Source organism: Apteryx mantelli, chromosome 6 (assembly GCF_036417845.1).
Source record: "Apteryx mantelli isolate bAptMan1 chromosome 6, bAptMan1.hap1, whole genome shotgun sequence".
In the NCBI taxonomy this organism is placed as follows: domain Eukaryota; kingdom Metazoa; phylum Chordata; class Aves; order Apterygiformes; family Apterygidae; genus Apteryx; species Apteryx mantelli.
In genome coordinates this window covers 48018057-48032905 of record NC_089983.1, presented here as the reverse complement: position 1 = coordinate 48032905, position 14849 = coordinate 48018057, and the positions used below count along the sequence as shown (strand labels likewise).

At 37.5% G+C, this 14849-nt stretch overlaps 1 protein-coding gene across 3 annotated transcripts in view; it reads right to left on the bottom strand.

Moving 5' to 3' along the window:
- Positions 1-14849, bottom strand: part of ACVR2A (activin A receptor type 2A) — a 67290-nt gene that overhangs the window by 25938 nt on the left and 26503 nt on the right. For all 3 annotated transcript variants that reach the window (XM_013959771.2, XM_067299412.1, XM_067299413.1), the window contains 3 exons: positions 5896-6103; positions 3497-3606; positions 1928-2082 (listed from right to left, as the gene is read on the bottom strand). In XM_013959771.2, coding sequence (XP_013815225.1) covers positions 1928-2082; positions 3497-3606; positions 5896-6103 — 473 coding nt within the window. The remainder of the gene's footprint in view (positions 1-1927; positions 2083-3496; positions 3607-5895; positions 6104-14849) is intronic.

Below are 14849 nucleotides of genomic sequence, written 5' to 3'. Positions count from 1 at the left end.
ATATATTAGAATATTTTTTACATTCTATTTTCATAATAATTTCATTTAGTTTTTCCAAACAGAAGTAGCTTTTCCTGACTTTCTACATCAAACCTTAATGCTTCTTCACCACAAGATGAGAAAGCGTTATTACACCATAACTAGCCCATATGCAACATATATTTATCCCAACAGATATAATTGGAGCACTAACAGATTATTATCCTGTTTATTAAAAGTTTATGACGTATCCACTCCTGTATCAAACACAAACCATGCAATAAAAGACCTACAGTAAACTGGAGGAAAAGCACCAAAATTCAAGTTCTTGATATATCACACACATTTAGCAGTTATTTGCTTTCCTGTCACTTTAACAAGTATTTTCTTTAATTTCTTTAAGTCTAGAAGGGAAATTACATCCTGAAATCACTGACAGATCTAGCAATTATGACTTTCATCTTACAATGAAATCTACTAGGATGATGTAAAGTCCAAAATACACAAAAATTGTGATGGATGCAAGAGTTCACGCTACTAGATTTGCATGAAGTTTGAGTATCTGCAATATTTTCTGCAGGGACAGGAAAACCACGCTTTTCCTCTAACTTAAGTCCCTGTCATTTGGCAAGTACTTACTCCTGCTGTTCCCTCTCCCCACCCCAGCTTTTCTTCTCTATTAATATGGAACTGAAACCAAAACAATTTCATTTAACGACAGGCAATAACTCTCCCTGGAATACCTTGAAGTCAAGCAGCATACACTGAAAATATCAGCGAAGTCGGCAGTCCAGGGAAAACTCACACAACCCTTTTCAAATGCAATCCTCTCAAAAAATCACTGTACGAGGAGAGGCAAAGTATTCCAGCCAAGAGGGCACTGCCCCGAGTTAGGAAGCATAATATCTATTCCCACTCAAAAACCCGGCAGTGGTATGACCCTGGGCAAGTCGCTTAACCTCTCTGTATACACTATCGTATTTTGTTCATCTTTTCTACTTTGGCTCTGAAGGGTTTATGGTCTTAAGGTTTTTTATAATGGCCTTCTAATCTCAGTCGAATCTCTAGACACAACCGAACACAAAAAAAGGAAAGTCTAGTACTCGTACTGTAGTTACACTTACGGGATCATCTGGAGCCTGACAAGAGTAGGAACTACGTACGTGCAGCCAAAAAGTTTTTGTCCCAACATGGTCAATTTACATTTCAAACTTTGAGAACATGATCCTAAAATGTTTTCCAGGTAAAACACAAACACTGGTAAAATTGGGAATTTTTAGACAAAGTACAAAATGCCTAAACAAGAAAGATGAAAAAAATGACAGGAATGTCAATAAGGCCACCAGTTAGGCTAAGCCCAATGACTATGTTTCAATTAAAGATTTTGCTTATAGTCCATTTAAATGATATCTGTATCTCAGTTCCATGCTTTAATAGCTATGCTTCCACTAGTTACTATTTTCTGTCTGCTGCTAATTGCCGTTATGATCTTGTTCAGTCTGTAGTAGCCTCTCTATTTTATTTTTCTTTTAAGCTCAGCATAAAGCTCAGTCGTAAGTACCTGAAACCAGCTGTAGGCAACTTTCACACAAGTAGTCCTTTTAACCACCTGGGAGTACAAGCTTCCCACACCCATCCAGCAATATTAAGTCTTTGCCATCTGAAGTTTTGTGTTGTTTAGTTTTTTTCCCCCCTCAAAAATAGAGACATGTACACATATTAAGAAGCTTCTCATACATTCATCAAATATTAATTAATTAAAGCAGATAAGGGTATTTAATAAAAAAGTTGGTAGCCATAACACCAGAAAAACAAGTATTAACACCTTTAAACCAGGTATGTAACACAGACTTCAGCCATGTGACAGGTACACACTTCCTTTTCCCCTCTCCTCTTCAGACACAGTTTTACCTTTCAAAAAAAATGAAACCATAATGCAGCAACTTACTTGGGTTGGAACGAGTACCGGAGGATACGCTAGCTTGTGATGTCTGTACATCCAGAACGAAAAGAGTACAATCACTGCAATTCCCATTATAGGCACCAACGAATAAAGCAAGGTATTGAACAGAGGTGGCTTAGGTGTAACAGGATTGGAAGTTGCTGGTGGGGGGAAAAAAGGAAGATTAATTTTCTGCAATATATCTTCTAAGAATCAAAAATCATCCAGTGCTTGAAACACCTACGATCCTGCTTTTCTGAAAGTTATTGTAATCAGCACAATAGACAAGCAATATTGGATTAAAATGCACTCTAAAAATCTGAAACATATTTTAAAGGCAACATTTTAGAAAGCACAGAAATAACTCAGATCCCCAGATTTACAGATCGGCACATCTAATTTTGTTCATGTTTTAAGCTCTACCTCTGTGTGCCTACAGTGTGTAAGAGGTGTTTGTATTTACAAAAGATTCTCAAGACTGCCCTCACTTAACACATAAAAAAAGAATCAATACAGAAGTTTAATCTTTGAAATATATACAATATGATTTCATTAATAAGTAGAACAGGCCAGAAATAATCTGCCAAAGTTTGTATGCACTGTTGATTTGCTGAAAATAAAAACTCGCTAGTTCAAGACACTTCTGTAAGGCTTTGGGAAGGATTCCAAAGAAACCCTGCTTCTGGGGTAGCTGACACAGAGGGAGCCACAGATCTCTGGGGCAAAAAGAGGTTTAATGAAAATGTTGAAGAATGTCAATTATTGTGTTAGCAGTAACACTGACAAACCTGATAAGAATGTCACTTGGGTCAATGAAGGCTATTTTAATCTCACATAAAATGTAATTTAATTTCATAAACAACTCCCTTTGACTGTTTGGTACTCAAGATGTTTTCTGCTTTCAGTTAAGTTATTAAAATTATTTGGTTTTCCAACTAAGATTAGATTCCTGACCGGAAGAAGATAAGCAGGAATAATCTAATAATCTTTCAGTTATTGTTTTTAAAACATTTATTTGTTAGATCTGGCGGATTTTCTTTGTAACCTGGGAAGAAACCCTTTCCCCCTTTTTAAAGGTTACTGTGTCAATTCACAGAGAAACTACAAGGTCCAATTAGTTTAAAGAATTATAGAGTGTACTGTTTCAAGAAGAAAAGCATTCACAGGCTGGTACGTGTATACATGGATGATATGGCTTATACCCCATTGATTTAAAGCCTGTTACAGAAGCTTAATCATACAATTAAGGTAAGATTTGACAATAATCCTCATATCTCAAAATAGCAAATTATTTCAGATTATCCTTCTTTCTTACACTTAGAAAAGAAATATCTTTTATCAATTTAAACTATTCTGTTCTAGTACAGAGACCTTTCAGAATTGAAGAACTGAACAGGCAGTTCTCCAGGCTCTTTACATGAATGCATATAGCTCTTTTTCATTTGGGAATCAGAAACCTTCTGGCAGGAAAAGCTGACCAGAACATTTTGAAGAGTCTAGCCTGAACATGCACAACATTAAATGTTTCTGAACACTGCTAAGCAGTTCCTTCATAAATATGTCAGACTAACTTACGTTGTGTGACCTCCATTTCTGGAAAATAGAAAAAACGTTCGTTACACATGTTGCCTTCACAACAACAGAAAAACACTTCAGGGCTGTCCTTCTTTTCTATGCAATCATTCCTATAAAAGATAATAATAAATAACTCTTATTAATCTTAAACTATTTCGCTCAAGATAAAACATATGTTCACATTTAAAATAGAAAGTGAACTTCAGTAATTCGTCCAGAAAATCTTAGTATCCAAAAGTTAAATTTGAAGAAGAAACAAAGTAAAATAAATTTTATTCATCATTTTATATTGCAATGAAATATCATTAATATTGAAACTGAACCAGCACATTTTGCTATTTCCAAAACAATGTTCAAGAAACCCCCCCAAACAAGATCGAATGGCTGGTGCTTAGCCATAACCTCACAGGACAGTGTTACGTGGCTTGGAGAGAAGTAGGAAGGAGACATTTTTTAGCAGAAAAAGTTGTAAAAACATTTTACAATGTCCCCTGTGTGCATTATGCTCAGGGACAGATTTACTTCACTAATCAGGAATTAACTGCGTGTAAGGTGTTCTAGCGATTAATAAGCTGAAGCTACTCAAGTCAGGTATGGAAAACAGGAATCATGTAGGAATCAACTTGACAGCAGAAAGAGAAGAATTTGAATATCTTGCAGAAATAGTTGAGGATTTTTATATACAGCTAAAGACCTAAGAAAAGCTTTTTATTAATCTTCAAAAATTAGGTTATTTTATAGAACCAACTATTATAATTATACTGTACTGTAACTTCCATAATGCATTTATTTTTTGACATTCTTTATCTGCTGTTGTTTGTTATCATATTGTAACTCCATGTTTAGTAAACTGGTCTTCAATTTCGGAGATAACATTTTGTCTAATGGGTATTTTAAATAAAAGTATGGCAACATGCATTCTCATGATAAATAACAGTTAATGAGGTCTTAGAGCCAGACAAGTTTTCACCCAGTTTTCAACTATTTCCTTACTCTTTCCTTACAACTATTTCCTCCTCCCCACATGTTATTTCTTCCCCTTCCAATTCCTTTTCATTACTCAAGGGAGAGCTTAATACCATAATTTTTCACAATGTTCAATGATACAAATGGGAATTGAGGGGTAACAATGCTATAGAGTCTCATTCCATTTCTAAACTGAAAATTCGATTTTCATCCCTAAGTTTAACATTTCGTAGTAATAAAATTAGTTCGGTAATTGTAAATATCCTTACTTCTTCACCAAAGCTGACTAAGAAGGGAGGGGTGGGGGGAAGAATTAAAGTACTTTCCCATCCTGGCTGATCTACAGTTACTGAATACCAGTACCAACAACTGAGACTTCTTGATTGTCCTTTGCCTTCCAGCACACAGAATTTCAGTTGTGCCGTGCAAGCGAACTTGGAGATGCTTTGCTACTTCTCTGAGAAACATATCAATCAGAAGTACCGTTCAATTTAGCTTTAAACTACTCGTAAAAAGAGAACACATATCTCAGTGAGTATGGAAACTTTTCATTTGATAGAAATGACTATAATGTTTTCTTCTACTCATTCAGTATTTAAGAAACAAAAAAGGAAAGTTTTATAAAAATTATTTTTAGCCATATTTCAGAAATACATGTTAAAAAAGACCCACTATGTATTTATTTTCTTAATTTTCTCCCTTTTCAAACAATAACTGTTTTGTCAAATAAAGGTTAGTCTAATACTTCAAAGAACTATAATACTATTTATTGAAAGAGTCATGACCTTTATTCAGCCAGTATCTAACAAAACTCAAGTCCTGCTGTTACTGCTCATGGGTACTTGCTAGACCATCTGTTACACAAAAATGACTGGGATTTTAAAATATTCGACATCTCTTAGAACTGCCACTGAGCTGAGCTTTTAATAAACAGGCACAACACTTCCATGTTTAAGTAAAGAGCAGAGCCAGTGCACTGAGTTTCCTACTCTAAAGACTTTGGAAAACCGAACTCTCTAATTTTGCATTTTAGTTTCAATAGCTGTATTTGTATTGTTTGACAATAACAAGCCCTTAGAAAAAACTATTATTAATGGCCTAAACATGAAAATATTAAACAGATGATTTTTAACATATAAAAAGGAAAAAAGTAAAGAAAAAACATATAACACGTAAATAATATGTACATAAAAAGGTAGCTCATGCCATTCGGTAAAGAAAAACTACTTTGATGAATTTAGTTCCCTCACTCCAGATTAAGTGAGAAAAAAAAGTGTGTGTGTGTGTGTGTGTGTGTGTGTGTAAAAAAAAAAAGACTACTTTACCTACATTTCTCTTAGCCACTGTTGCAGAGGGGACATTGTATAAAACATGGACATGCAAAAGAGTTTTAAATTACTAATAATTTAAAATTTACAGGAAAACTTGCTTACCTGTCGTAACAGTTGATATCATCCAGCCAGCAACCTTGTTTCACAATTTCAATGGATCCGGAAATATTCTTCCACGTAGCAAAACAGTGTCGCCTTTTATCTTTATCACCATAACAAGGTTCAATGCCACTGCGATTTGTTTTATCTTTTTCCCAATTAGCGTTGTAGTAGATACACTCTTGTGTTTCTGATCTGCCAAGTATGGCACCTTTTAGGGATTAAAAGTAAATCACAGTTAAACAGCTTTCTAAAACCCGAGACATATCTGAACAGTCAAAACGAAACAATATTTGTATCAAGATACAACCTCTCACTATAAAAAAAAAAAAAAAGTTCGCATGCATTCCAAGCAAGTGTTGAAAAAGAAAGCAAAGATCTTCTGTTAAGTCTAACAGTGATCTGGTTACCTTATCAAGATTTGGAGAAATAAAGAACAAGTTATGGCAATACTTCTGCCCGCGTAGCAATAACAGAGAATTTTAAAATACTTAACAGTAAAGGTTTAGTCCTTATATTAGCCAAATGAGAAGTGTTAGCTAGTAGAATTTACCAAAAGGCTTTTCCTTCCTCTTATGTTGTTACATGTGCCAAAGAAAAGCAGTTCATTTATCTCAGAAACACAAATTCCGTTCATAAATTCCATTTTAAAACCTTAACATTTTCCCCCTACCTCTCATCTGTAATTCAACTTCTTTACACAAAGCACTAAAGTATAAGATACCCTACGCTAAATAATAACTTTTTTGTCATTCTGATTTGTCAGGCGCGCAACTGGAATCTAGACCGATAGCTGTGAGGCAGCGATCCCCGATCTCCAAGAGCAGAGCTGACTTTTTGCTGTGCGATCCCCTAGTCAATCAGCTCCGTGATAAAAGGCACTGTGTCTTTCTGCCGTAACTCAATAACCGGGTGCTTCCACCGTCACGTGGCCCAGAGGCATGTCTCCCCTTCTCACGTCACCTGCCCAACATGCACAGCACCATCAACCACAGCCACCAACCTGCAGGCTTCACACAGTAAAAACCAGGAGGTGCCTGGAGGCCAAAAGCGCAGATACCATCAGTATTAAACATGCTGGTGGACCATCATGCACTAGCAGACTAGCCAACTCATCCTGATATCATGTGTTATCTTGGTATTCTCAAAGTCCAAAGTTCAGAAACTTTTAAGTTTTTAAGTTACAAGCACAATTGATGCACTGATGTCTGCTGACAGCCTACAGCAATAATCAACGAGTATTAACAGATTCGAGCACCCTGAAGGGGAGCTAACTTCATAGATCTGTGAAGTTAGTCATATGAAGCACCAGTCTGGTTTCTGGAAAGATAAAGAGTTGCTAACGGTGTAAACCCATTAACAAAATACTGGGTAACGGAAAACTGACAGTTTAGAGTTTGAAAGACATTTCTAGTGGATATAGTGTGAGAAAACATTCTCATATATCCAAAAGCACTGATGCAGCTAGGGGAGAAGGGAGGAATAACTGGCTTTTTATTTCTGTTTTTATTTTGTCAAAGGCTGCCAAGAGGATGTCATTAATCTTCATCTGAGCTCCAGCATTTAACACATATTAAAAAATATGGAGAAAAACGGAGAGGGAGAGTGACTATAACTACCTGAAGAGTCAGAGGACTCATTTCCAAATTAAGGAAGGGTCAGAAGGATGACAAAGCATGTTTACTTTGCTTCTACACTTATCTGATATATCCAAGAGAGACAGTTACATAACACGTCACATTGAGGATCAGATTTAGTAATTTCAATAGCAGTACCTGTACATCAATATCATACATATTTATTCGTGTCACTCATTACATCAAATATCATTTTGATACACTAGCTACAGCATTGTGGCCTTACCCATATTTCTCTCTTTTCATACTCCTACACGAGGATAACGCACAGAGCAGTTATAACCCCAGCTTCATTTGCAAGCTTAAATCCTCATCAGGCAGACACTCTACAGAGCAGCAGTAAGAGGTGGGACAGAGGGGGACGGGGACACGGCACTGGTACACTGGGAAAGGCATCCATCATGTAGCACCTCCTCAAACAAAAAACAACTGATGGGAAGTTAACTTTCCTAAGTAAACATCACTATGGAGCCTACTACAGAGGGACCAAAAAGTTGCATCTCGGGGTGATCAGAATTATTTCAAACTGAAAATTACTGCAACACTCTTGAAAGAGTACTGGACCTCTGAGTTAAGCGCAGCACTGCAATATTGGGCACTCCGCATTACCTCCTTCAGCAACTTTTGACATTGACGCGTTCCCAAAATAGGCAGAGGATGTTGCTTATGCTTTTTGGGAAAGAGCCTAGATGTTCAATAGGAGAAATGCACTAGCCAGCTGGTAACACTGTGAGATACAGCATGTTAACTATTATTTCTTTGTGTTGAGACGGCCTGACCTTTAGATCTCCCAGCTATGGCAAGAAACAGATGAGGCAACAGATTGAACAATTTGGTTCTGTCAGTGCAATAAAGCAGAAGTCCTGGATTTCTCTCATACGTGCCATTCCTTTTCTTCTGCTGCCAAGCCTAGCCATAGACAAGCTGAATTTGATGCAATTCTGAAATTACATTAAAATCAACTTTGCACAAATATTTTTTCTCATAGATGTCTTCTCTATAATCAGGCTTTCTTATACATTAAGGCTCTGAATCAGTTCAACATATTCAATTGGCCAGCAACCAAATTGTTGGTGTAGTGACTTTGGATCTGAATGGAGCATCTAACTATAATATCTTCCTAGGGGCTGAGTGGACATTTGCAATAAGTCTGCCAGAAAAAAAATGATGTATGGACATACTAGAACAACCTTGGCTTAATCTTTCAAACTAGAGAAACAGGAATGAGGTGAAAGCAAGGGAAGAAGAGAAGAGGAAATCACACATAAAGGCAGCCCTGACCCCAATGCACAGAGAAAACACCTGCGTATAATCACCCCCTCCACAAGAAAGAAGCTAAATCTTAGAGGAAAAGGGCAGTTGGCATTTACAACACAGAAAAAAGTCTATTTGGGTCCCAGTTTAGGAGCATGTCTATAATGAAACTCCTATAAATATTCAGAGTGCTGACAAAAGGTTTTCTCATGAAAATTGTCAGGTCCTCAGGAAATCATCTACTGAATCTCGAAGGGCGAACTGCTATTGTTGAAAGAAGCCACGAACAAAGCACCAAGATGATCCCAGGGACTGAACCTGAAGTCTTGACAGTTTGTAAAAGAAAAATACATTACAGAATGCAAAAATGTTCAAGTATATGATAGAATTTAGTTTCAACATGAACACAGATAACATTTAACATACTCTGTGCACAGCGTTGCAATTAGTTTGCTATTGTATCACTATATGTTTGTGCTCATCCAAAACAGACACAGCAAGAAAAAAGAACCAACATTTGCTACTGAACTTCTGAACTGTTGTTAATACAAGATACCCCATAATTGTTAGCAGTACAAAACCCAAATTTATTAGATTTCACATGAGCACTCTGGACAACCTCGTCTCAGTCAGAATCTGAAGGATTGTCTACCATTTTTTTCAAGCAGAAAGTCTATACAAATGTCTGAAAAAAATTTTAGCCACTTGATTTTTTCTTTTTTAAAGGTAAACAATGATATCTAAGCATATCTAATAAGAAAGACTATACTGACATAGCCCTAACTGAGAAAGGGATTAATGAATAAAGATACCAGATGAAGTACGAGTTCTCTATCACAGATACCATTATATTATGACCAGAAAGGAAAGAGAAATATAACCTTCTGGAAGTTTATCATTTGGGTTATATTTTGTAATCCTGAAACTGAAAAACACAACCTTATTGGTCTGTAATGCAGGAATGATTTCAGTACCTTAGGATTTTATCAATAATTCAGAGGTGCAATCATGATCATCTTCATTATTTCACCTGTGTCCTGCTCCCATCTCTTTTAGGGAATACTTGGTCGGTGACACCACGTCAAGAGCACAAGGGCTTCTAGTCAAAGAGAAGATGTGTTTGCTTGTTGATTTATGAAATCTATCAAAATCTGTAAGCTGAAATCATGAAAACTGCTGAAAAGGCTACAAAGATTATTTGATGGTGCTGAGATCCAAGTCTTCTGAAAGCCAGTCTGTATACTTAGATTGCTCTGATGGGCTCTCCTAATGTGTACCTAACACATCCTTAATTAGAAGGGAACTAAGAATAAAGCAATTTCAAACACATTTCTGTACATCTTCCAGCCCTAACTAGACTACATTTCCATCTAATATTTTTCTGAGATGTAGTTACTTGAGCCAGAAATGCAAATGATAACACTGAAGTCTGAAATGAGTAATTACATCTGTATTTCATGGCTGTATAACCTACCCAGACAAGTCCCTTGCAGTGTAGCTGAACTTCATTCCGTTCTAAGCACTAATGACCAGATTGGTAAGGATATACATGCAGGAACACTCCTGTGAGAGAATAAGACTTTTTATTTTTGCCTGTTCACTAGAAAACCTAATATATAAGAGAACTGAAGGGAAAAGTCCAGTCTTGCAGCTACTGATACTTAGGACAGAAAGGTTACTTGTTTTATGAATTCTGTGTTCCAGATGAAATTAAACTTATTCTGAGCACACACATCTGCAAATATATAGAGAATGAAGAAGTTTATTAGAATAAATTAGTTCAGCAGAATGGCCAGAAGCACCACTGGGACAGCACATTATGCAAGTTACTTAGAGGATAGAATAGGCACTAAAAAATTAGCCACCAAAAAATTTAAATTGTATGCAACACACTGTTCTAGGGGCAATAAGTAAGGACAGAAAATGTTGCATAGATAAAGGATAGCATCTTGAAAAACTTCAGTGACTATACTGGAAGCCTTTTCAAGTGCTTGTCCATATATATTATTCTATTTGTTCCTACAGTGCCTTCTCACACACTCTCTACACCCACAAATATCCAAGAACAAAGTGCCAAAATAAACTAGAAAGGGTCAGCTTTGATGTTTTCACAAGCAGAAAATAGGGTTTTATCATTCTGTATTTATTCTGATAACACCCATGGGAATGAGTGATGTTCTAAAGGGCTTGGGGAAAGAAGAAAACATTAAAACATATGAGTTTACAAGTCTATATGGGTCCTACAGTGAGCTTGGAAGTTTTAGTATAGTTTCTTGGATAGCAATATTAAACTTCGGTTCTGCAGGTTTTTAATATGATTTTGGGGAAAAAAATTATCAGGAAACCTATACTTGACTTGCTTAGATATCTAACTATATACTTAAAAAATATTTCAAACTTAGTCCATAACTTAGAGTGCAAAAATTGTAGAAAGTCTGAAATTCTCTAGCTGAGATGAACACTTCTAAAAAGAGCTCTCTTTTACTAATGATTTTGTAAGGGGAAAAGCTTTAAGTTTTTTGTTTGTTTGTTTGTTTTTTTTTGGAAGCATAACCTTGGGACTGCACTCACCTCTTCTGTGGTAGCTTTTATAGACATTACCAGTCAAATGTTCCTTCCCCAAAGAAAAGGTAAGGTACCATGAGATGATAAAAACCTACCAAAACAAATGACACAGAGCACAAAACTCATCAGAAGTTTAAATTCTACAGGATTCATAGGCTGAAATGCACCAGTTCCAGGGCCAAACCATGCCACCAATGCTAGAAATACATACAGAAAGAGTTTCCGATTAGGGTGCCTGTCTCCTGCTCCCCTGCCCCAAACTCTCAAAGATCAAAAAAAGCACAACCCCTCCGCCCCAAACCCCTATCCTTAAAGAAAAAAATAAAATCACAGCAACTGACCTCAGAGGAAAAGCTGCTTCAACTCAGCTGAGATTTAAAAAGAAGAGAGAAAGAGGATGTACCACGGACGAGAGACAAGGCTTGCCTTAAGAGATCCTTCTCACCCCTTCCCCCAAATTACTGGCACACAGTACTCTATACAGGTTTGAATGTATATATAGCTAAAAACTCAAAACAAGAACTGGGGCTCTGTAGTACCCTGACTCCCTAGCTGGTATCTACAACTGCCTCTAGATGAAGCTCAGGCAAGGCAGTTGCTCAGGAAGGAGCACGTAGAGATACTTTCCCATTTGAAACATCCTAGCAATACCATTTCCACTAAGAGACTTACTATGTTGTTGCTAAACTAAAAGAGCAGGGAGCTTTACTGGTAGCCACACTCCCAGACCGAAGCCTAAATAAACCATCTGAGAGTATCAAAGCTAGAATATGAAGATATGAATAGTTTTGAAGGATGTCTATCATGCTTTTGGTGGCAACTGGCAGAATTTCCATTCTGATGTTTGACAGAGAGTTTCTCAGCAATGATCTCAGATACCTGCCATAGCTGTTCATCTGATCTGCTACTCAGAGCCGCAAAGCGAGAGAAACGCTGCAGCGCTTTGCTGCCAAGGCACCTGCTGCCTCTCACCAGATACGAGTCTCTCAATGGCAGACTCTCTCTCTTTGCAAGGGTCTGCACAGCCATACAAAGGATCTACAGAAGCAGCCATCTTATGGGGAAGATGCTATCAAGGGATAGCATCTGGCTTTCCTTCTTACCTTTCTCTATCAAGCTAGATTTCCCAAAGATGAACTAGGAGTCACAGCAAATCCTGGGAACCACGAGAAAAAGGATGTACCTTCAAACAAACGCTATCTTGACAGCTTAGAAATGCAAGCAAATTTCCTCCTTCTCTACAGACTGCATACAGCAAAAATGTTATCCCCGTTTTCTGTACAGCAAGAGGGAACCAGTCTGCAGGTAGCTGTGGAAAAGCAGGGGCTCCTCATGGATGGAATCCTGCCTCTGCCCAACAATTTTAGTCTGCTTACCGACTGGTCAGAGCAATAACTCGGTAACATCCATCTGTGTCTCACTAAAACACTTCTGATCAAAGTGATACTTTGGTCCAGGTTGGTATTTGTAGAACCTCTCCTCCGTGAGCTATGATACATTGGAAGTACATCCCTACTGTGAACTATGAAACATGTTAAGAACTTCCCAAAAGGAAAGACTGTCAGTTAAAAATTCCTGCAAGCTCAAAGATAGATGGGAACTTCTATAATAAAGCTTCACAAGAATGGTATCTGTTTTTAAACTTTCCTTACCTGCTTAGACCATAAGAAAGACAACATTAATAAAAATGAAGTTTTCTCCAAATCTTTTTCTATACTGTGTAGTTCATAAGTCTTCCAGAATCCTGTTGAATATGATCAGTATCAACATTTTGCCAGTATATATAATGAGACATAAGAAGTTTCTCCTTTCTCAGACAAGGAGGTGAATCTCCTCCCCTCTCAAAAAAACACAAATAGAAGAGAAGTCAGCCTAGTCATACAAAATTATTATACCTTTCACCTTCCCAATCAGTCATCAAGTTCACTGCACAACTTTATTAACGGGTTGATTGCAAACAAAACCACACACCAAGTCAAACAAAGCCTTAGTCAAGACATCCATGAGGCAAGCAACCCACTTTACAATTTGTGTCCTCCATGTCATCCATTCTACCCCTATGTCTCTCTCTTTCTCTTTATTGCTATTTAAAAGACAACAGGACTAATCTGATTCTTTGTTAAACTCGAATCTCTCTTTGGGTGTCATGCCCCCCTCTGCGCTACAGCAAACGAAACTAAGCAATTCTCTTTCATATACTGACCAAGCTTCACTGCTATATGTGAACTTCACTTTTTCAGTGGTTATAACTCAGCTCCCAGACTAAACATACAACCAGTTTATTCCCCGCCCCCTTCCCCCTTTTTGTTTTTAAGGGTCAGCCCTGTTCTTTTGCCTGAAACCAGCCCAGTAACCTTATAAAATGCTAAGCTATTTGTCTGGCCTGGCTCAGCCAACTGCTGACTGGCACCAGCTAGCTGGCTAATGAATATACATATACTGACTAGCAGATCCAGACAGGTTACAGCTGCCCTTGTCCAGATGGCAGCTAAACAGTATGAAACACGTAGGTACCAGACCTGTGTAAAAGGAAGGAGGGATTGCCTTGGACATGGAGGCAAAGAGAATAATATGTTTGGAGAAAGGCGGGGTTCAGTATTGAAAACTTCAAGTCTTTAATTGTTCAGCCACTCGTCTGAGCTGGAAACTCTTTTAATTTAGCTCTGCAACATATTTATGGAGAATCACCATGCTCTATTTCAGTCTTGATTTTGCACAGTCAATGATCAGGCTCTTCCTGTGTCCTTTTCACTTCACCGCCTCATCCCAACAGTAGGCCTGACATGCTCCTTCCCAAGTCCATCTTTCTTGAGCAGGTTGGCCAGAATTACATTCGGTATTTGAGGTGAGACTTTGCTGACGGCTTCTATGGTACCAACATTGTTTTCAGTCTCCAGGAAATACTCCCTCAAAGGCATTTTACAATTGCGTGCATCACAGCCAAATCACGTTAGTAGCTCATGGTTTCTCTGTTATAATGCTAAACCACAGTCCGAAATACATTTTTAAGTTGTGGTACAATCAAAAAAGCAGACTATGCTGTACAGCCTCACAAAAAGCTGAACTGGCACAAATAGCTGAAAGTAATCCCTTCCTTCAGCCACTAACCTTAAACAACTGTCAAACTACAGCATTATGCATCTGAGTAAATACCTATCATCACAAAAATGTTAATATGCTTTTGACAGCTGAACCCTCTTTCTAAAGCACAAAAAATGTTGCATAACCTTGAATCTTGCTGTATCAGTTTAATTCCATTTCTATTTTTGTCCTGTTTATATAAAATTCCAAACCTTCTCTGCATTGACAAAGATTTTAAAATTTGTGTTATGTTCCAAAATTGGTACTGAGTATATGGGGGGGGGGGGAATCCAGCAAAACGGCCTCTGTACCTCCAGCTAAACTGCCTGTCACTGGCAATGGATTTTCCATTCCCCCCCCCCCGACTGCATTATTTTGCTCATTGTATCAGAAGTTGAATCTGAAGATCATGTAAAAGTT